The sequence below is a fragment of the Lynx rufus genome, unplaced genomic scaffold, assembly GCF_022079265.1.
Source record: "Lynx rufus isolate CCGP_SWC_20201006 ecotype Redwood Valley unplaced genomic scaffold, mLynRuf1.p SCAF_28, whole genome shotgun sequence".
Classification (NCBI taxonomy): domain Eukaryota; kingdom Metazoa; phylum Chordata; class Mammalia; order Carnivora; family Felidae; genus Lynx; species Lynx rufus.
This window is the reverse complement of record NW_025814843.1, coordinates 12,584,830-12,606,737: the sequence shown is the minus strand read 5'-3', so window position 1 is coordinate 12,606,737 and position 21,908 is coordinate 12,584,830. Positions and strand designations below refer to the sequence as shown.

The following is a 21,908-nucleotide window of genomic DNA, read 5'->3' as shown; positions in this document are numbered from 1 at the left end:
ATAAACATTAAAAAAATACTTTTAGATACAACAAATCACATCCTGTGATAAAATTTCTAAAATTCAATGAAAACAGGAAGCTGTTTACAAAGCACAAATAATTTTAAGCTCATGTATAAAGTATTAAATTCCATTAACTTAAAAAAAATTTTTTTTTTTTTCAACGTTTATTTATTTTTGGGACAGAGAGAGACAGAGCATGAACGGGGGAGGGGCAGAGAGAGAGGGAGACACAGAATCGGAAACAGGCTCCAGGCTCTGAGCCATCAGCCCAGAGCCCGACGCGGGGCTCGAACTCCCGGACCGCGAGATCGTGACCTGGCTGAAGTCGGACGCTTAACCGACTGCGCCACCCAGGCACCCCTAAATTCCATTAACTTAAATGAAGACTGTTTCCTGTCTTAGCCACAAAATTATAAAAATGAATGCTTCTATATATTCATGAATATCAGGTCAAATTGTTTTCTCTCTTGTAGTCTAACATGCCAAAGGGAAATCCAGACAAGGATTTCACTATAATTTCTAATAATAACAATTTCTAAAAACACAATTCAAAAATGGAAGACGGCTAACTTTCTGAGCACTCTACACAGAAACAATTAGGAGGCCAGTAATTTTTTTAAAATTTTCATTCCAATCAAAGCGCATTTCCTTGTAAAATACAAATGTTGTTACTAAAGAGGCATAAAGAGCTCTTGCTAGAGTTTCTCAAACACATTAACAGAAAAAACTGTAAGCTTGATCTAAAAGAAGGGTACAGTAAGTAACTACATATGATCATTTTTAACTATCTTAAGGGGCAAAAGCCTTCTCCTGAACTTAAGTAAAAATAAACGTACCAATTTCTTCCACATTTCTCAATTTAAACACTTGTTAATACCTACTCTTTAATCACTCCACTTACTGAGATGCACAAAAATACTATTCAAAGTGGGGGGGGGGGGAGTGCCTGGGTGGCTCAGTCGGTTAAGCGTCTGACTCTGGATCTCAGCTCAGGTCTTGATCTCAGGGTCATGAGTTCAAGGAAGGCCTGCAATGGGCTCCACGCTGGGCATGAAACCTACTTTAAAAATATATATTTTTTTTTAATTTTTTTTTTCAACGTTTTTTATTTATTTTTGGGACAGAGCGAGACAGAGCATGAACGGGGGAGGGGCAGAGAGAGAGGGAGACACAGAATCGGAAACAGGCTCCAGGCTCCGAGCCATCAGCCCAGAGCCTGACGCGGGGCTCGAACTCACGGACCGCGAGATCGTGACCTGGCTGAAGTCGGAGGCTTAACCGACTGCGCCACCCAGGCGCCCCTAAAAATATATATATTTAAATACAACAAAATGTTTGTTTATAGGACAAAGTTTTTGTGGGTTTTTTTTCTTCTTATTTTGGTAAAAGAGCATCATCTGCTTTAGAAGCGGGTTTTCCAATTTCAGGCATTCCATCTCAAAAGCTCAAGTCCTTTCTGAAAGCGCTGTTCCCCATCTGGTATCCAGCCTGCACCAGGTAAGGGACAGGCTTTCGAAGCCCAGGAGAGGCCCATTGGAGCCTTGACCAGGCTCACTCTCACGGTCTCCCAGAGGGACCACAGGATAGTGGTACCCTCCGTGGGTAAGTGAGAGAAAGCGAATGGTGGGAGTTGTGAGGGAAGAGCCTCGGGGCAGGGGACACACACGTGCACCAGAAATAGGTCAGGCTTCCCGGTGCCAACAGAAACATGGCTTTGTCTTGTCCACGGAAAAAAGAGGGGAAGAAAAGAGACAATGAACGAATGATATTTTACTAGTGACATCCGTTCGATTTAAAGGGCTGTCCTTCCCTCAGAGTACACACGTCCTATCTTTTCGGCATTTAGTTTTTCTCTGTCTTATAAACGAGTAATACGGAAGATAGCGATTCTGGATTTTGATCAGTTTTAAATGCCCTAATCTATTTTGGAATTTCGCGAAGGCTTAGCTAAGTCCGGTTTTCCATTCCCGCTGCCGCCACTCCAACCCGGCCCATCTTCATCTCTGGTCTGCAGTCTGCACAACATTCCCACCGCACCCCTGCGCCCTTCTCTTCACAGTTCTCTCTACACGGTGTTACCAGGTTCGTCTTCCCGAAACACCACCTCGGCTCTGGAGGCCCGACAGCCAAGTGCCTGCTCCTCACTTCCTAGAGGCTCAAGTCCAAGTCTCTCCCCTTGGCCTCCCAGCGGAAACCACCCAATTCCCCGCCTCCTCCAGGGCCTGACATGTGACGTGTACCCAAGACGGCACCCCCCCTCCCCGTCCTCTACATCCTGCACACGTTGCCATGTCCCCGCCTGTTCTCAGGCTCCCTCGACCAGCAACATCACTGTCTTCATCTACTGAGTCCTGCCCAGCCTCTGACATTTACCCCAAAACCTACTTCATAACAACAGCTAACAACTGAGCGCTTACTAGGTGCCAGAACCTGGTCTGAGGGCTTTAACACACGTACTCGCTAACTGAACCCTCGCAACACTACTATATGCAGCAGTGTGCCCATTATACAGATTAGGAGCCTGAAGCCTGTCACACACAGCTGAGCTTCTAACGCAGGCCGTGTGGCTCCAGGTCCCCCCTCGACCATCGTGCTACCCTGCCCGCTGGTTCCAAGCCGCCTTCTTTGATTCTCCCAAGACAGAGTGACCTTTCCCCTCGGAACCCCCGGACATGCAGGCTAATCCCCGTCTGCATCGGCAGTGCTATCCGCGATTTGCACGCTCCATGCCGGAGCTAAGGAGGAAATAAAAGCAGAATCTTTCCCCAACGAGCTTACATCCCAGGGACTAGAGGTTTGCTAGTATCCTGGCTGGAGAGACACGAACTTGGGAAGAGCGTCGGGAAGAGGAGAGGTGACGCAGTGGCCCGGGGAAGCCGGGGCAGGGCCGTGTGTCCAGGGGCTCACCTGTACCGCTCCTGCTCGCACAGGTCGGCCACGATGGCCAGCAGGCGGCTGATGAAGGACTCACCGCCGCTCCCGCCGTTCGCCTGCGCGGCCAAGAGGGTGCATCTCTTCTCCGTCTCCGCCAACTTCTTCTGCAGCTTCACGTACTCCTGCCGGAGAAGCATCAAGTGCTTCTCCAACTTGGCCACCTCCTCTGCAAGGGAGACAGAGATCCCCGTTTACCGTGGCAGGCGCGAAGCAAACAGTACTCACGAAGCTCTCCCCCCACAGCGAGGATGGAGCAAGGCGGCAATTTCTTAGCGATGCTCCTTCAGGACCCAGAATGGCTTTGTTTATGGTGGCACTGTGTCCCCGGGCCAGGAAGACCCTCCCAGTCCAGGGCTTTCTCTTCTCGGTTTCTCTGAAGACCAACGGCCAATAAATGACAAGGAACAGACGCACACAAGATGCTAACAGGTACCTGGCCTGCAAATCCTTTACCGTAAAGCCAGAGGTCTCAAGGAAAGATTGTCAGCATCACCTAGGACACTTTTTCAAACCACTATAGTGAAACCTGATTTTTATATGTCACGCGTTCTACAAGCTCTACGTGAGCTCTCTCGCACAAGCTGCAGGACCGCCCCCCGAGGGCAGCACTGTCACAAGCCACACTGCACAGGTCACAGAGACACTGAGAGTTTGCCCATGGTCCTGCGGCTGGTGAGATGTGGGGCTGGGAGAGCCCAGGGCCAGTGTTAGCCGCTCCCCCACACGACCCGACACCCCCTCCTTCAGGAAGGAAGCGGGGCAGTCATAATGGTTCGGACAGAAGCTAGTCCCACTGCGTAGGCGTGCTGGGGCGCACTGAACAGGTGGAGAACCACTGCACTGGATTCGTTAAGCTCAACAAATATTTGCCGAGTGACTACCAGGTCCTAAAGACTGCGCAATGGTAAGCAAATTCACACACATCTTTCCTCAGAGCTTTGAGTTTCTGGGGGAAGTAAACTTTTGTAATCATAATGACTATGCTAACAATCAAGCACAGAACTCCAGGGAGCCCTCCCTAGAAGGAAAGAACAGAGGTGTGAGAACCTGTGACCAATTTAACTTAGGACGCAGGGAGGATTCTCGGACCAAGTACACAGTCAGGAAACCTCCCTCCTTCGTTACCTGGCTCTGAGCCTCGGTGGGGTTCACAGCACCGTGCCAATCGGCACCTCTATAAATCCGGGTCTCAGCCACGGAACCACAGGGCTGCCGGCCCCCTTCTCTGGGCCTCGGCGCCTTCACCCCTCTGCTCTCACCAGACACTGCCCTCGAGCCCACCGTCCCCCCAGCCCACTTCACTCTCAGGCGGGCCCTTTACCAGCAATTCTTCCCAGGGACGAAGTACCTCCGCCCTGCCCAAGTAGGGTCCCCCCCGATGACGAACTCCAAACCCGTCACGGCGCTCAGATCCTCTGCTATAGCATCAACCTCCCTTCTCTGCAAGTTCAGTCCCTTTCAACTGGGTCCTTCTCCTCAGCACAGAAGCCCGTGCAAGACTCTATTAAGACAAAGCCGTCCTCCCGCCTCCGCCCTCTGTCCCCAGGTGCCATTCGCCACTTCCTCACCCCAAGTCCCCAGGCATTCTGCCCTGTCCCCACCACTCCCTTGACCGTCGTCTCACCGATGACCTAACTGCCAAATCCAACAGGCACTTGCCATGATTCTCATCCTGCACACCCCACCTCTCTGCGACACCTCTGTTGCGACTGCAACACCCCACCCTCTCTCCAGTTCTGGTTCTCGGTCTTTCCCGTGCTTCTCTGCCTCCCTCCCACCGCTGATCACCAATGCTCCCCGGGGATCTACCCCGACCCTCTTCTCAACTCTACACCCTCCCAAGGCAGCTCCACCAGGTCAGGGTCTGCGGCTGACGCCACAATCTAAGTGCCAGTGATCCACAGACCCACCCCCATAGTTCTTTTCTTAGCTTCCTCCGTCCATCTGCCTAACAGACATTGCTCGCTAGTGGCCCAGAGGGACCTACAGTTAACTATGCCCAGAACAAAACGCGAAGCAAATTTGCTCTGCCTTTGTACTGTCCCTATACTGATCACAACACCACTGTGCGGTCTATTACCTGAAGGAGAAATGCGGGAGTAATCCTAAATGTCTCCCCCTCCGTCACATGGCCCCAACCCTACCCCAACTCCAAAATCAGCTCCCCCCTGGGGTGCCTGGGTGGCTCAGTCGGTTAAGCATCTGACTCTTGGTTTAGCTCAGGTCATGATCTTACAGTTTGTGAGTTCGAGCCCCACATCAGGCTCCAAGCTAACAGTGCAGAGCCTGCTTGGGTTTTTTTTTCTCTCTCTCTCTGCCCCTCTCTCGAAATAAATAATAAATAGACTTAAAAAAAGTCATCTTTCCCTCGGAAAGACCCTGGAACCCTTCAGGTCGTCTCTATCCCCACCCCCACTAGGACTAAATTCAGGCCCTCACTCGTCGTATCTGATCTCCAATGTGAACAGAGTCACCACCGTATCCCAGAGCCTATCACAGGGCCTGATACACAAAGGCTCACTAAATATTTGATCAATTCAGTTTTATAAAAGAGGATTCCTTTCCTCTCTTCAACTTCATCCCTTCCCCACCTGCTGCCTGAAAGCTAATTCTTTATAACATGGAAACCATCAAAAACTGGTTCAAAAACACAAGAGTGGTTAAATAAACGAAGTGTGGTACTTGACTCTGAAGTTATTACGCAGCTAATGTTTTCAAAGAAATATGTAACTCAAAATGTGCATACTCAAAGATAAATATATTAACAGAAAAAAGGCACTGAAACTAAACGTATTTTATCATTCCAATTTTTATTGTAAATATTCACACGTATGAGGAGTAAAAGACAATACGAAATATGAGCAGATCTCACTGAGACGCGGGATTACCGCACTCCTCCGCACACTTCAGGTATTCTAGAACAAACGTGTTCTGCTTTCATAATTAGAACAAGTATTTTCAGAGAAATCTGTACAAATGTTAACAGACTATCTTCTTCACGTACAAAGTAGGAAACATTTTCTTCTCTCCCCGAAGTTCCACATTTACACACATGCCTGGAGTCGCAAAGCTGGGTGTGAGTCTCAGATGTGATCACTATTCCTGGAGAAACAAAGCAGCAGACACCTGCAAGATGAAAATACGCCTCCAGCTGCTGAACTGCTCAGTGTGCTCGTGAGCTACATATCGGATGAGGGTCCCTGTAAATAACACTTCGTCCCAAAACACTACAATTATTTGGCCTATGCATATTTAAACAAAATACTGCTTTAAAAGCCAATGGCTAAAGGAAAGCGGCACTTACAACGATCCTATTACAACACGGCCATGATCTCAGCAAGCAGCATTTACAAGTACACAAAACTGCGTAGGCAGGACTCTGTTTTATGCTTTTATTCTGGTGTGACAAATGTACAGTCACTGATTTTGAAGAGTCCTTCACGGTGACTTAGACTAAACAAACCACGAATTGCAATTATTTACCTCAAAGGGGGAAGTATGTAGCACAAAGCAGTAAGATATTAAATTTCATGTAAGGTACGAAATTTATACTCTTTTCTGCAGAGAAGGAAACAGAAAAACTGGCATGAATTTCCAGGTGTGTTAAGACAAAGCATAAAAGGACGCACCATTAAATAAGAGTCACAGAAAATTCTGTTCACGGTCACCACTGGTAGAACGCAAATCTATGGCGTCAGAGGCCACGGTACGGTCACCGCTGAAGGAACAGTAGGAGGGCAGTCACTGCAGGGAACGTGGGGGCCTCTGGGGTGCTGGTAACATCCTCAACAAGTTAGTAGTTAAAACGCACATCTGATTTTGAGAATTCACTGAGTTCTACACTCAGGATTTGCTCTTTTCCGCATATACCTTATGCTTCAATTAAAAAGTTAAAACCGAACTGATACATGCCCATAGTGGGTTCTGGAGTCAAACTGATAGGGGTCCAAATCATTCCAGCAACGCGCCACGGGGCGGTGGGCAAGTTCATCACTCAGAGCTTCGGTCTATCCGTACGCTGAGGGAGGGACTCAATCACAAGGCAGGTGGCTGGCACACGTCCCCACTCGCCTGCACAGTCACATAATCACTGGACAAACAGTTTAAAATATTTTAGCAGTTTACACACTGTATTTTGAGTGGTGAAAAGCAGAAAGGAATGCAAATGTTTTACTGATCAATGAAAGTCATGGCAAATGCACAGGACATCATGAGAAGCGTGAAGTGACAAAAGGAAAACCAGACGACTGAACACAGACAAATACCAACGAGCTACTTTAAATACTGTGTCCCCTCAGACAGCAAGTCTGCACTGACGATTCCCACACCAAAAAGCAAAGCCTAACGTTCTTTAAAAAGCATCACTATTGGGCGCCTGGGTGGCTCAGTTGGTTGAGCGTCTGACTCTCGGTTTTGGCTGAGGTCATGGTCTCATGGTTTGTGAGTTCAAGTCCCATATCGGGCTCTGTGCTGCTGACAGCTCGGAGCGTGCTTGGGATTGATTGATTGACTGATTGATTGATTCTCTCTCTCACTCTCGCTCTCTCTGCCCCTGCTGTGCTGTGTGCTCAAAATAAAGAAATAAACTTAAAAAAAAAAAAAGCTCACTATTATTCACTTGGAAGAGGTGCAAGTTAGGCTGTGCTCTAAACAAAATTCTCAAAAAGGCAACTCCTGACTTATAACAGTAGCACAAAGTCAGTGGGGTCGACAAGGACCAACCTAGAAACAGCAGCAGAAGTGCAACCCCTTAGAGATAAACATGTGAGAGCAGAAAGTAGTCTGGGGAGCAGGACTGTGGGGCAGAACTTATTATTTTTTTTTTAATGTTGACTTATTTTTGAGAGAGAGAGAGAGAGAGCGAGAGAGGGAGAGAGCACGCATACGAGAGGGGAGGGGCAGAGACAGAGAATCCCAAGCAGGGTCTGTGCTGTCAGAGCAGAGCCTGACTCGGGGCTCGAATCCATGAACCATGAGATCATGACTTGAACCGAAATCAAGAGCCGGACACTTGACCGACTGAGCCACCTATGTGCCCCAGAACTTTTTTTTTGTTATAAATCACGTAATATTTGAGTTTTAAATCTATGCGCACTTATGAAACAAAATATATTGTTTTATGCACATTTTAAGGATTAGGTACCCCTAATACCCAAGGATAAGGGTTTTTGTAGATCACAAAACTTTCTGGTGGGAAGGAGCCTTAAGACCACATCTTTGAGGGGCACCTGGGTGGCTCAGTCGGTTAAGCGTCTGACTTCGGCTCAGGTCATGATCTCACGGTCCGTGGGTTCGAGCCCCGCGTCGGGCTCTGTGCTGACAGCTCAGAGCCTGGAGCCCGTTTCAGATTCTGTGTCTCCCTCTCTCTCTGCCCCTCCCCTGTTCATGTTCTGTCTCTCTCTGTCTCAAAAATAAATAAACGTTAAAAAAAAAAAAAAAAAGACCACATCTTTGAGTTCAGCTCCCACACGATACACATGAGGGGCAGAAGTGGCAAAGCCAGCAGCAGAAGCCCACCCACCCCGCCTCCCAGGCTCTGCCCGATGACATCATCCCAGGCTGTCTGCAAGAGCCAGAGCTTGAACTACTCAGGAGATGGGGGCGGGGGGTGGGGTGGGGGGGGGTGGGGGCTGCCCCCGTACGGGAGCGACTGCCCTGGAGAGAGGGTTGAGCAGCCGGCAAGTAGCTGCCCAAGTCGCACGCACACAGACTGCTCTAGGAATACTACTGGTAAGATACAAGTCCCGCTGAATCGCGCTGTTCTGATCATTCACTGACCTGTTCGGGGATTTTCACCATGAATAAGACAGCTGCGTCACGTGTCTCACCTGTTAAAACGGGCGAAGCGCCCAGGTAGCACCAATGTCAAGGTAACACTGTCCTGGCGCTCTGACAGGGGTACAAGCAGATCACGAAGCAAGAGTCCCTGGCTTAAGCGAGAGCAAGGGAAGAAGTCCCAGAAAAGGGGTGTTTTACTTTAAGTCGAGCCTGCAAGCATCTGTAGCATACTGGGTCCAGAGAATGCAAGGAAGAGGCTTCGGTCTCCTACTTTCTTGGTCAGAGTCTCCTTTTAAACCACTATCAGGCAACAGGTTTGTAGGGCAGACAGGGTACTTGGCTCCCCCAGCCTCCGCCTAAGCTCCCTGGAGAGGATGGCTACCTCATCCTGCTAGTTCCATCTGGTGGTTACAGTCCCATCACCTGCCTGAAAGACGGGGCGGCCTGGGCCTACGGACGGCTGACTCTTCCTTCACAGAGCGCACGGACCCTGTCACCTGCCACACAGTATCCTAGCCAACGCTCCTCAAGAGCACCAACCTTCCCAGACTATGGCATCAGGAAACAACTGTGTTTCTGTTTCACTGAACTAGCAATCTGCAAGTATTTATGAAGCACCTACTACGTGCTAAGCACTATAGCACATCGGGAACTGCCTCTTGGGAGAGTTCTGGAAAGGCAGTCTCACTTGTACCTCTTCCAGACAATGCAGCACCGACATAGGACCGACAAGGGACTCAGACCAGAGGGCAAAAACTAATCAGTCACCAAGAATCCAGCCACTGTGGGGGGAATGATGAGGACATCTGTCTTTAAGAGTAGAAAGGTGCTGATTCCTTTTCTAATGCGTAGATGAGGAGGTCACAAAAGTTCCACTCCAATCATTTTCTCAAGGAATCCCTGTAAATTTCTTTGGGTATCAGTTATCCACACACAATTCCACAATCTACAGCAACAGCCCTAATCTCTCTCCAGAACTGCTGACACAGGGACGCCTGGGTGGCTCAGTCGGTTGAGCGTCCAACGTCGGCTCAGGTCATGATCTCATGGTTCGTGAGTTTGAGCCCCGTGTCCAGCTCACTGCTGTCAGCCTGTTGGCACGGGGCCCACTTTGGATCCTCTCTCTTCCCCTCCCCTGCTTACACCCCTCCCCCCAAAATAAATAAATACTTTAAAAAAAAAAAAAAAGAATTGTTGATACAAAAATCCTGGCTGCCTGGACACTCACACAAGACATAAAGATTATCAGCAGAGAAGAGGCAAGATTAAAAAAGGGCTACAGGGGGTCTTAGAGCTCTTCTTTGCAAAATCACAGATGCTCCCCTGCCCAGAATCTTCTGCAGGGACACCAGACCACAAGCACACCCATCAGTGGTACCACAAGCAGCACACCATTTCTTAGTCACGGCCAAGACGTCATTCCGTGGGAACACTGTCTGCCTGCACACGATGCCAATGTGTCCTCGGAGGGCCACCAAGCCGTGAGAGTTCTCGCAGGAAGAAGCAGAAAATCAGCACTCTGAGCAATGACGAAGAGAGCACAGTGCAAGGTTGAGGGCACAGGCTCTGGGGCAGGACTACCTGGTCCCACACTTTCTACTTGGGACGCCTTAGCCACATGCCTCATTCTTCTTACCTGTACGTACGTCGTGACCACTGTAACGACCCCAGATGAGTCCGCCCTGCAAGGTGTGGTCAGCAAACATTTTGCTGCTGTTACGATCCTTAGAAAGGCACAACAGCACAGTCCTCATGAGCACGGACGACTGAGCTGCAGCCCCAGCCTGCCCACCTGCTGGCCGTGTGACCTTGGACAGTTACTACTCTCTGCACTCTGGTTTTCTTGGTAGAAATCAGAATAATAATAGTATCTCAGAGTTTTGCCAAGGAGAAATCAAGTCACGCTGAATCTTTTAGAACAGTGTCTGGTTGAAAGGTTTACTATCTACTTCTGATTCATCACGTGGCTGCTTTCAGGAGAAGTTCCTTCCTTCTCTTCCTCCAACTTTCCTTTCAAAAAATAAGCCTAGAAATGTACGTAACATATAATGGTTTCACCAACGGAGCTATGCTAAGTACCGGTGAAGGCTGTCAGCAACTTGCATTATAATTTTATGTTTCTGTCCAGAAAATAAGCACCCATCTGCTCTGTACAGTCTGAGGTCAGGCATCTCGATGAGCTTTCTGACAGTTCATCAGTCTTGAGTTAATCAAAAGTGCTTGAGACAAAAAAATCTGCATTCACGATGAAGAGCCTAAAATAATTACATGTATGCGTGTGTGTGTGTGTGTGTGTGTGCGTGCGTGTGTATTTAATCAGCAAAGTCATGGGACAGTCAGAAAAGAAAACAGCATTGGTCCGTGTAAGACTCTTCTTCTGAGTCAGAACTTGGCAAACTCTCAGTGAAGGACCAGACACTATGTTAGGCTCTGTGGCCGTATGATCTCTGGGGCAATTACTCGACTCCGCTGTTGTAATACAAAAGCACAAATGAACAAGCATGGCTGTTTTCCCTGAATTTGTTTATGGACACTGAAAATGGAATGTCCTCTAATTTTCACATGCCATGAGATAGTCTTCTGAGTTTTTTCTTCAGCCATTAAAAATATTCATTCATTTTCATCCATTCATTCATTCTTAGTTCAAGGGCTGTCCAAAAAGCTATTATCTCAGGTCAGATTTGGCAAAGAGGCCATAGTTTACCAACCCCTGTTCTAGACAACTTCGAAAGAATTAGTACATCAAAATGGTGCCCAGAACCAAATGAAGAGAAGAAAGCATTAATCTGTCCCAAAGCCTAGAAGTCTACGTCCTCTAACCTCCCCTGACCAAGCCCTGAACCATGATGACAGCACCTTTCTCAAGACACCCCATTCTGCAGGCTCACCTCCCACCCTCGAAAACACGCTCTCCTAGCCCATCCCAAACACACTTTGCCACACTCGGGACTGAATGCGCCAATTTCTGAAGAGTCTGCCTGACTCACTGCCTCCTCCTGTACCTCCCCAATCTTCTGAAATGCGGCTTCTACCCACACACCCCTGCACGGAAGCGGACCCAGTCACCCATCTCAACGACCTCTTCCTTATCCTTCAAGGTTCTCCACCTGTCTGCAGCGTCCGACTCTCAATCAGCCCATTCTCCTTGGAACCCTTCTGTTCCGGCTCCCTACCCGGCACTCCACGTCTCCCTACCTTTCTTACCTTCTAGTCCGACTACCTACTCGCTCTGTAGGAAGCAGTCCTACAAGGTTCAGACCTAGAACTAAACTTTCCTTCCTAAAAGTCTCATGCACACTCACGTTTTACTGTCACCTCCCTGTAAATGGCCCCAAATATCTCCACAGCTCCACTGGAAGACAACCTATCGGTACTAGAAATTCAACAAGCCCAAAATCAAACTTAACATCTTCCTCAAATCAAACTCCTCTTCCTACTTCCATTTCAACTGTTATCCAGATTTGAAATCCCTGAGTTATCTACATATAAACTCTGATAATCCACTTATAATAGCATAATAAATGCATATAAACTACTTAGAGGTAAATTTAACAAAAACAGATGCAAGACCTGCGCACTGAAAACTACAAAACGTTGCTGACAGAAATTAAGTAACCCTGAATGAACGGAGAGTTATACTACGCTCACGGAGCAGAAGGTTCAGTGTTGTTAAGACATCAGCTCTCCCCAAACCGATCTACCCTCCGACACCATCCCAATAAAAATTTCGGCAGATTTTTTGGCAGACCATAATAAGATGATTCTAAAACTTGCATGGAAACACAAAGTGCCCAGAGTAGCCAAAGCAACTTGCAGGGGTGGGCGGGTAAGACAGGTGCAGCACTTCCGTGACTTGATTTCACGGCTTGCCACGTGCCTGCAGCGGCTGGGACATCGTACCGGCATCAGGACATTCAGGGCAGCAGGCGGCCTGGACAGGTGGTTTGACAACCGTGCCACGGACTTCAAAAGGGAATGAGGAGAGGCCACGGGACAGCCACAACCGAGCATCCGTTCAGAACAAGTGAACACCTCTTGCACACCACACTATGCAGAAGTTAACTCACCTGAACACGAGGGTTGAAAGTATAAAACCTCTACACTAAAAAACAGAAAAGTAACATTAGTGAGCTCAGATGAGGCACGGATTTCTTAAAGTGGATAAAAAGAATTAACGATGGAAGAAAAAATAAACTGGACTTTCGAACATCTTTACCGGTGTTCTTTGAACATACAGAAAATGAATAGAAAGCCGCAGACCAGCAGAAGATACCTGGGTAGTGTATTCCAACAAAGGACCTGTACTCAGACTGTGTGAATGAAGAACTCTTACAACCCACTGAAACAAAACAACTCAATAAAAAAGGACTACAGATTTGAACACTTCACCGAAGAAGACAAACACACACATAAAACGACGCGCACCATGAGTCGGGAAAGAAACGCACATTAAACTCACACTGACGTGCTGCTGCGCACCCACCAGGCGGCTACAACGAAAGTGTCGGCAGAGATGGGAGAGGTGAGAACGCACAACGGCACGGCCACTTTGCAAGAGTCCCACGGGTTCTCAGAAAGTTAATCATACACTTGTCTTGTGACCCAGCAGCTCCACTCCCAGGTTAAGTTCCCAAGAGAAATGAGAACATGTCCCCACAAACAGGGAAGAACTCAAATGTCTAGCTGGCGAATGGACACAAACACACTACGGAAATATAACGGAATACCACGCTTCCACAAGGAGACGCAGACCACGGACTCGTACCACCTCGAAAGCAGCATGCCGAGTTCAAGAAGCCAGACACAATGACGACAGGCCACAGAATTCCAGAGGGAGGTGGAGACAAGGCGAGCCACAGGGACAGAAAGCAGGCCAGTGGTTGCCGGAGGCCCAGGAATGGAGTGGATTAAAGCAGTCCAAGGGAGCTTTGTCGAGTTGCAGAAATGTTCTGCATCATGACGGCAGTGTGGTTCCACTACCATGAATATCTGTTCACTGACAAGTTAAAACTGGTGACTTTTACCATTTGTCGATCATGCCTTCATAAAACTAACCACACTCTCCCTCCGGGATGCACCCTGACACGCTTCTTTCTGCACACCATCACACCAACACTTCCCTGAGGCCTGCATCATTCACACACACGCAACCACCACCCTTCTCACACCTCCCTCATCACCGCTCCACACACAGCCACCGATCTTCCAGGCCAAAAATTTCAGCCGGTTCTCCACCGGCAACAAAGGTACAAGCTTCCCTCTGGGGCATTCCGGCTCCTCTAAGAAGTTTCTGGAGGGTAGGACGTGTCTTGCTTATCTCTGTATTCTACTTTGTACAGCTCTGCTATTCACACTAATCCAGCAGTACTCTGAACTGTGTGGCATGGTCTCTGAGCTTTCAGAAACCGCACACGAATGGAGAAATTTTAGAAATCTTACGACTTAATAGAGCAAACTACATGACACTGCCTACTGTGGTAGGCTGAGAAATGCCCCGTTTAATATCCACGTCCTAATCCCTGGAGCCTGGGATGTTACCTTTACCTGGCAAAAAAAAAAGGGGGTGGGGGGTGGGGGGCAGGGAGCGTGCTCTGCAGATGTGATTGAATTGAGGAGTTTGAGACGGGTGTGATTACCCTGGATTATGCGGGCAGGACCTAAATGCAAGTACACACGAACTTGTAAGAAGGAGCAGAGGGAGGGGGGTCTGGGGGGCTCAGTCAGTTAAGTGTCCAACTCTTGATTCCAGCTCAGGTCATGATCTCAGTTTATGGGATCGAGCCCTGTGTTGGGCTCTGCACTGACTGTGCGGAGCCTGCTTGGAACTCTCTCTCTCCCTCTCTCTCTGCCCTTCCCTTGCTCACATGGGCCTCTGCCACTCAAAATAAATTTAAAAATTAAAAAAGGGGGGGGAGCCAAGAAAGCTTTGACACACAGAGGAAAGGCCATATGAAGACAGGACAGAGAGACTTCAGGATGCTAGCTCTGGAGACTGATAAGCTGAGGGATGCTGGCAGCCACTGGGAGCAGGAAGAAGGAAAAGATTCTCTTCTAGAGGGAGACTACGAGCTGGGGGGCTCTTTCCTTTCAGCCCAGGGATACTGATTTTAGACTTCTGGCCTCCGGGACCAGGAGAGAATACATTCTGTTGTTTCAAGCCACCCACCCAGTTGGGGGAAATTTTTTACAGCAGCGGTAGGACCCTAACACACTCACCTTCACAAACAAAAGACTCTGTGTAGCAAAAGATTTCAGAGCCCTCACAGCTTCCTGCCACACTCATGTCAACAGCAAAGTTTTACATAGTGAATAAAATCTAGTTGCAACATTTTGCAATAAAAAGGAGGAATTGACATTTTTTGACATTTCGTATACCACTTAATTCTTCATCATCTCATAGTCTGACCAACATATCCCAAATAGTACAGTCCTTAACAAACAGAATTCAGTTAGGTTAAGTGGATTGCCTAAAACTCTACAATTAGCGAAAGGCCAACCCAAGATTTAAGGTCCTCAGCCAAAGCCAATGTTCACGCCACTGTTCCATGCTGCCTAATTTCAGCTCCAATATCAGGATAGCAAACACATTATTAATTCATTAAGCAGGAATTAAATGTGTTCAGCCCATTCCCCACCTTAAATGCAATTTCTATGCCCCTCTGCTTACTCCAATTCTAAACCAAACTGTGGGGGCGCCTGGGTGGCTCAGTCAGTTGAGCGTCCGACTTTGGCTCAGGTCATGATCTCACGGTCCATGGGTTCGAGCCCCGCGTCGGGCTCTGTGTTGACAGCTCAGAGCCTGGAGCCTGCTTCGGATTCTGTCTCTCCCTCTCTCTCTGCCCCTCCCCTGCTCATGCTCTATCTCTGTCTCTCAAAAATGAATAAACATTAAAAAAATAATAAATAAATATTCTTAAAAAAATAAATAAATAAAATAAACCAAACTGTGCTTATCAAGTCTTTTTAGATGAACAAAATACTGATATTTCCGATCATCATACTTCTATGGTTCTTACACTCCAGCTTCAATTTTATCAATGAATTAGTGTTCTTGTATAATTCTTTAATGACTAAGTGACTTTATCTCTACTCTTTATGTCCGTTAGCTAAAAGAAAAAATAATTATAAAACTGTGGTAACATCCTGTTTTGAGGACTTCAAGAATAATTTTTGTTTCAGGCGTATCTTCAGGTTTTCTACATCAAAATATCAACTCAGAAAATGCTATCATCCTTCTTGGCATTAGAACAGATAAGTTCCTCACTGGTGGTAAATTACCACCACTATGACTTTTCTGTACCTGTCTCAATGCACATGAGAATTTTCTCTAACAGGGGTTAGTAGCCATTCATTAATCCAGAGTAGTAAATTAGGGGCACCTGGGTGGCTCAGTGGGTTGAGTGTCTGACTTTGGCTCAGGTCATGATCTCATGGTTTGCGAGTTCAAGCCCCACATTGGGCTCACTGCTGTCAGCACAGAGCCCGTTTCAGATTCTTTGTCTGCCCCCCCCCCCCCACCGCTTGCACTCTCTCAAAAATAAAAAACTTTAAAAGTGATAAATGGGGGGCCTGAGTGGCTCAGTCGGTTAAGTGTCCGACTTTGGCTCAGGTCATGATCTCGCGGTCCGTGGGTTCGAGCCCTGTGTCGGGCTCTGTGCTGACAGCTCAGAGCCTGGAGCCTGTTTCAGATTCTGTGTCTCCCTCTCTCTCTGTCTCAAAAATAAATAAATGTTAAAAAAAAAATTTTTTTTAAATGATAAATGTAGGACAACTGTTTAGTAGAGAATATGAAATAAATGAGTATATTTACTGTTGGGAACTCAGATTCACAATATACCCTATAGGAAAGGAAAAGGCAAAGAGGTCATTACCACCTGAGCACACAAAGGGAGAGTCAGGGCCATGGTACCCCTTCCAGTCTGCACCTTCCTACTTCTCTCTCTTCCACCGTCTGGATATCATCAAAAATATGATGGTGCTAAGAGATATCTAATATTTTGACTTTTTGCCCTTTAAAAAAAACCTAGCAGTTGTAACGGTCATAACTTGAACGTTTTGACAAAGTCCAAAAGCCATTATTTAACTGAAGTTTGCTTTAAAGACTCCTTTGGGGACTCCCGGGGGGCTCAGCCGGTGGACGGTCCGACTTTGGCTCAGGTCATGACCTCGCAGTTCGTGAGTTTGAGCCCCACGTAGGGCTCTCTGCTGTCAGTGCACAGCCCACTCCGGATCCTCTGTCCCCTTCTCTCTCGGCCCCCTCCCCACTCGCACACACTCTCTCTCTCAAAAATGAATAAACATTTAAAAACTAAAATAAAAATTTTTTAAATAATGAATAAAATAAAACCTCCTTTTACTCCAGTTACAGATGAAAGTTACTAACCAGGACTCCTTAGGTAGGAAAGATTACCTTACTATACATGTATTTATATGTGCACACACACACGCACACACACGCACCACGTATCTCCACATGGAGAGGTGGACCCACACACACATACACATCTAGTAAACTGTTACGGGCACCTGGGGGGCTCAGTCAGCTAAGCATCCGACTCTTGATTTAGCTCAGGTCATGGTCTCGCAGTCGGGATCGAGCCTCGTGTTGGGCTCCATGCCTGCTAGGGATTCTCTCTCTCTCTCTGCCCCCACCCCAAATAAATAAATAAATAAATAAGCATTAAAAAAAGTAAAAACATAAAAACGGATTCAATGAAACCATGTTTTATTCAATAATGCCTCAGCCTGAGAGAGATGTTTCGTGGGGCATGTCGCTCCGCACTGAAGCTGAGTGATGCACAAACCTGGGTCTTTAAAAGCTCCCGGGGACTCTAGGGCACAGGGTTCTCCGTGTTGACAGTCACTAATGCGCACGGATGGAGGCGCGGCGGCACAGAGGAACGCGTCAGAGCCGCACAGGTTTGGTGACCGAATGCAGGTCACTGGCTTGACGATGCGGCTGGACGGTGGTGCCGTCAGTCGTCAACCAAGAGAAAATCAGTGACCGCAAAGCGCAACAGGCAGGCGCTGCTGAGAGGCTGTGCCGCCCCGTCCGCTCCACAGTCCCATTAAGGCTGCGGCTGTCACCCCAGTACGGTGGCTTGCGCCCAAGAGGAAGGAGATACACTTCCCTGAATGTAACCCAGCTCTTGAAATCTTGTCACAAATGCCACAAATCAGTGGCATGACATACATCTTTCAAAACCTCACTCTGTCCAGCCCTGATCACAGGGACACTCAGTAAATACTAGCTAACTAGCTAATTCTCACCCAAATGCCAGGCCGACTGCAAACGCTTCTAACTCCTCGCGAAGACATAGCCGCTGGACACGGCGAAGTATGTCCAAACCTGAGGTCAAGACGCTGGTCCTCGAACCTGCTCTTCCTCCTCCTGTTAACAGCCCAGCCGTAATCCGAGTCATCCACACCCAGAACCCTCGAGTCATCTTTACTCCGTCTCTTGTCAACATGCAAACAGGTTTCAGAAGTCCTGTCTTTCACGCCTTCTGTAAACGTCGCTCCTATCAGTTCTCGCCAGCTGCGGTGCCGCCTGCGGAAGGACTCGCCGCAGGCTGCGCCAGCCCCCTCCTCCCAGGTCACCCTCTACCCTGCAGACATGCCCACGCGCCTCCAAGGATTCTAGTGGTGCCACCACCTTGTCACTATCCATGACCAACAGGGTACAATCCAAGCACTTAGCCAATCCCTTCATAACCTGCCCCTCAACACACTTCTCCGGCTATTCCTTCCATCGCGAAGAGTGACCGCTCCCCACTCCCGTCTCCCGAGAGCTCTGTTTTCCAAATCACAGCTAAGGCCTGCCCTGAGCTCCCCAAACATGCTTCCTGCCACTCCATACCTCCTTCAGTACAGTTTCTCGTGCGTGCTTCTCACCTCCCTCCTGGACTGCAGAACTCCCGTGGAGAAGCTCTAGGTCTGGCTTCTCTTTTCTAACGCCACCACTCCCTCGCCCCACCCTCCCCTCCAAACTCATCCCATCCTCCATCCCGCCGTGCCTTGCCAGGTAAGAGTTCAATAAATGCCCCAGGCCCTTGGCCCACCGCCATTCAGCGAGAGACACTGACCCTAGGAACTCTCATTCTGTTGGGCATGATGTCAATCCTCATGACCATGTCTCGACCACAGCAACTTGCCTTGCCAGTGACTGAACCTGTATCTCTCTCCCGGCACATCCACGGCCACTGCAGCGAACGGGTCTTCCTTCCTTCCGTTCTTTCTTTTTAAAGATTTTATTTTTGAGTAATCTCTACACCCAATGCAGGGCTCAAACTTAGAACCCCAAGACCAAGAGTCACACACTGTACCGACTGAGCCAGCCAGGAGCTCCGAACTTTCTTCGTGGGGGAAAAAAAAAAAAAAAAAAACACAGCTCAAGGAGAAAGGGAACAGGCACTGCTGGTGACAGAAGCAAGCAACAGGGAAGGCAGAAAACAGGCAGGAATGGTACAGAAAGGGACAGTGGCTGAGAGGTCTCCAGAGGGTACATAATTGTCAAAGGCCTGGGACAGACACTTGCTGAATCAGTAAAATAAGAAGCAAAATTGGAAAACTGAAAAGAGAGCAGTTTCTTCTTTCCCTATTTCTACAGCCTATACTGATGAAGCATTTTCTGGAACAGTGCTAGCCAACAGCACTTTCTGGAATGACAGACGTGTCCTGTTCATCTGTGCCGTCTGCTAGGATGGGAGCCCCAAACCACACGGCTATGAAGCACCTGCAATTGGGCTACTGTGACTATGGAACTGAATTTTTATCTTTTTTTAAATTTTTGTTTAATGTTTATTTATTTTTGAGAGACAGAGAGAGAGAGAGAGAGAGAGACAGAGCACGAGCAGGGGAGGGGCAGAGACAGGGAGAGTGACACAGAATCCGAAGCAGGCTCCAGGCTCTGAGCTGTCAGCACAGAGCCCCCAACACGGGGCTCGAACCCACGAGCCGTGAGATCATGACCTGAGCCAAAGTCGGACGCTTAACTGGCTGAGCCACCCAGGCGCCCCTGAATTTTTATTTTTACTTAATTTAATCAAACTTAACTAGTCATATGTGGCTGTATTGGCCAGTGATTGTCCAGAATATTCAATGTCTTCACCTTAACTGCATTGTTGTCAAGAATATATTCCTGACCAAATTCCAGTAAGCTAATAAAAGTCCATGATCAATTTTCTGTTTAATAAACCGTTATATTTTTTTCCAACTTTCACCTTCATTTTGCTGAGGAAGGAAGGGAGCCCGTTTAACAGGAGACCAAGAAACAGGCTGCAAGTCAGGGTCAAAATGTCAGGCACTGGCTGCAAGTGTCCTTCTGCACCATTTATTCTGATCCTCCCTCAGCTACTTTTGAGACAGAAATGACCCCTCTTTTGAAGGTGAGGAAACAGAGACCGAGAGCAGTTAAGTAGCTTGCCCATGGACACAGCTTGGTGACACTAGGGTTCAAACCCTCGTCCGACTGCAGACTGAGCTGACTGAGCTCTAAGCATTACACTTCAACTGCTAAAACTTAAACAGGCTGGGCTGGGTGAGAAGTAGGTTAGGGAGCTCCGGGCAGACTAATGTTATTCAGAGCACGTTAAAAGCTGGACCAGCCCACTTCCTTGCCAAGAGACGAAGGATGTATCCAGGCAACTTCCCTTGATGTCCGGTAAATGACGCTCAATAGATCAACGGTTCCTTCAATGTGTGATTCCAAGTCGGGAGAGACAGCAGTGAACAAGACAGAAGTCCCCGCCCTCATGAGGTTTATATTCTAGTAAAGCAATTTAAAAAACAACTAAGGAAGATCTCCAAAGAGGTGAGAACCGAACAGACACCCAAATAGATCAGTTAGCTGTGTGCAGAAACTGAGAGACCGTGCCAGGCCGTGGGGGCCACAAGGACAAAGATGGGAGACGCAGAAGCATGCTGGGAACGCACAAACAACAGCGAGGGTTGGCATGGCTGGAGCACGGTGGCTGAGAAGACGCGGGGAACGAGGCTGCTCTACTAACCGGGGGCGGACCTTGCTGGAACAGGCACTGGAAGGCTCTGGAATATATTTTAAGATCATGGAGAGCCACGGGAGTGGAGAGGGGGTGTGCAGGGCAGGTGTATGGAGAGGAGTGAAAGAGATGGGATCCGACTGATGTTTTAAAGGGAACACTGGAAGCTGTAAAAGGAGGCTGTGAGTAAGCACAATCAAGGAGAAAAAGCAAAGCCGGAAGGACTTGTTTGAGTGACGAAGCAAGTTTAAATCAGCACTACAGCTACACGCTTGGAGCGGAAATGGAAACCAGTTTCAGGACAGATTTTACCTAAATATTTCTGGTCAAACCGATACCCGCGGACAGACGGAAGGGAAAAAGGTTGGTTTCCCAAAGAGTCACACTGCAAGAAAAGCGTGTGCTCCGTCCCTCCAGGTTCTGTTTACTATTCCGAGGTCCCATCTCCCGCGTGTTCACACACTCGCAGCACCAACAAAACCCACTGTCAGGAAGTTCCCATAGGATGTGCTCACAGATAATCCACCTGTTACAGGCCAGAGATTTTTGCTATTTGCTTACATTTAAATGAGTATTTCAGAACAAGCGTGGACAGTTCTGACAAATTCTGATTAAGATACAAGCAGCATTGAACAACAATACACAAGGAGAAGCCCTTTCTAGCTACACTTGCCCTCCTCCACATAACACACACCTTCAGGTCAAGGGGCTGACTGGACTAGAATGCTTCACTCATTCTTCCTAGCCGAAGTTTTGCAACATTGTTTGCCAGAAGCTGAATCCAGAACAAACTGGAACACAAGAAAAACTGTAAGTCAGAACCCCATGCCTATGCTTCTTACCTACCCATGATCTCTTTGCCAGTGTAACCCTGAAAGGACGTTTTGGGTCAGGTGCATCCTCCGCTAGCTAAATGACCCTCAACGCGCCTGCAAGATGACCGATCGTCACACTCAGCCTGCAGGAGATCCCTGTGGCTGGAACCTGACTGCACAGGAGAGCAGGTAGGTGCTCAGCAAACCTGCTGAGTGCTAAGCCTGCAGCCGCACACTTCAGTCCTGGTAACGTGCTCCCCGACACTCCCCACTTCTCTTCCAGCACAGAAGCACCCACTGAAGGCCTTCCTCCTGCCGTCTATCCTGCCCTTCCATTCCACTGGCTGCCTGCGCCCAACATCCTGTGATTTACCCAAAA

General features: G+C 48.2%; 1 protein-coding gene and 1 long non-coding RNA gene across 9 annotated transcripts in view; both read right to left on the bottom strand.

Moving 5' to 3' along the window:
• The window catches only part of ANKFY1 (ankyrin repeat and FYVE domain containing 1), a 79,472-nt gene that overhangs the window by 56,529 nt on the left and 1,035 nt on the right, over nt 1-21,908 (bottom strand). For 2 of the 8 annotated variants that reach the window (XR_006964133.1, XM_047089879.1), the window contains exons 1-2: nt 18,065-18,650; nt 2,911-3,103 (exon numbers count right to left, since the gene is read on the bottom strand). Coding sequence is in view for 7 of the 8 variants with exons in the window: in XM_047089879.1 (XP_046945835.1) it covers nt 2,911-3,103; nt 18,065-18,185 (314 nt within the window). In the remaining variant the exon portion in view is untranslated. Of the gene's footprint in view, nt 1-2,910; nt 3,104-3,370; nt 3,985-18,064; nt 18,654-21,908 lie in introns of those variants that run through there. The other 6 variants (XM_047089884.1, XM_047089885.1, XM_047089882.1 and 3 more) reach the window with 4 other exon arrangements.
• Nucleotides 5,731-18,042, bottom strand: LOC124519557 (uncharacterized). The gene is made up of 2 exons (XR_006964134.1): nt 17,986-18,042; nt 5,731-6,063 (listed from the first exon to the last, which is right to left on the bottom strand). It is a non-coding gene; the product is annotated as an uncharacterized LOC124519557 (long non-coding RNA).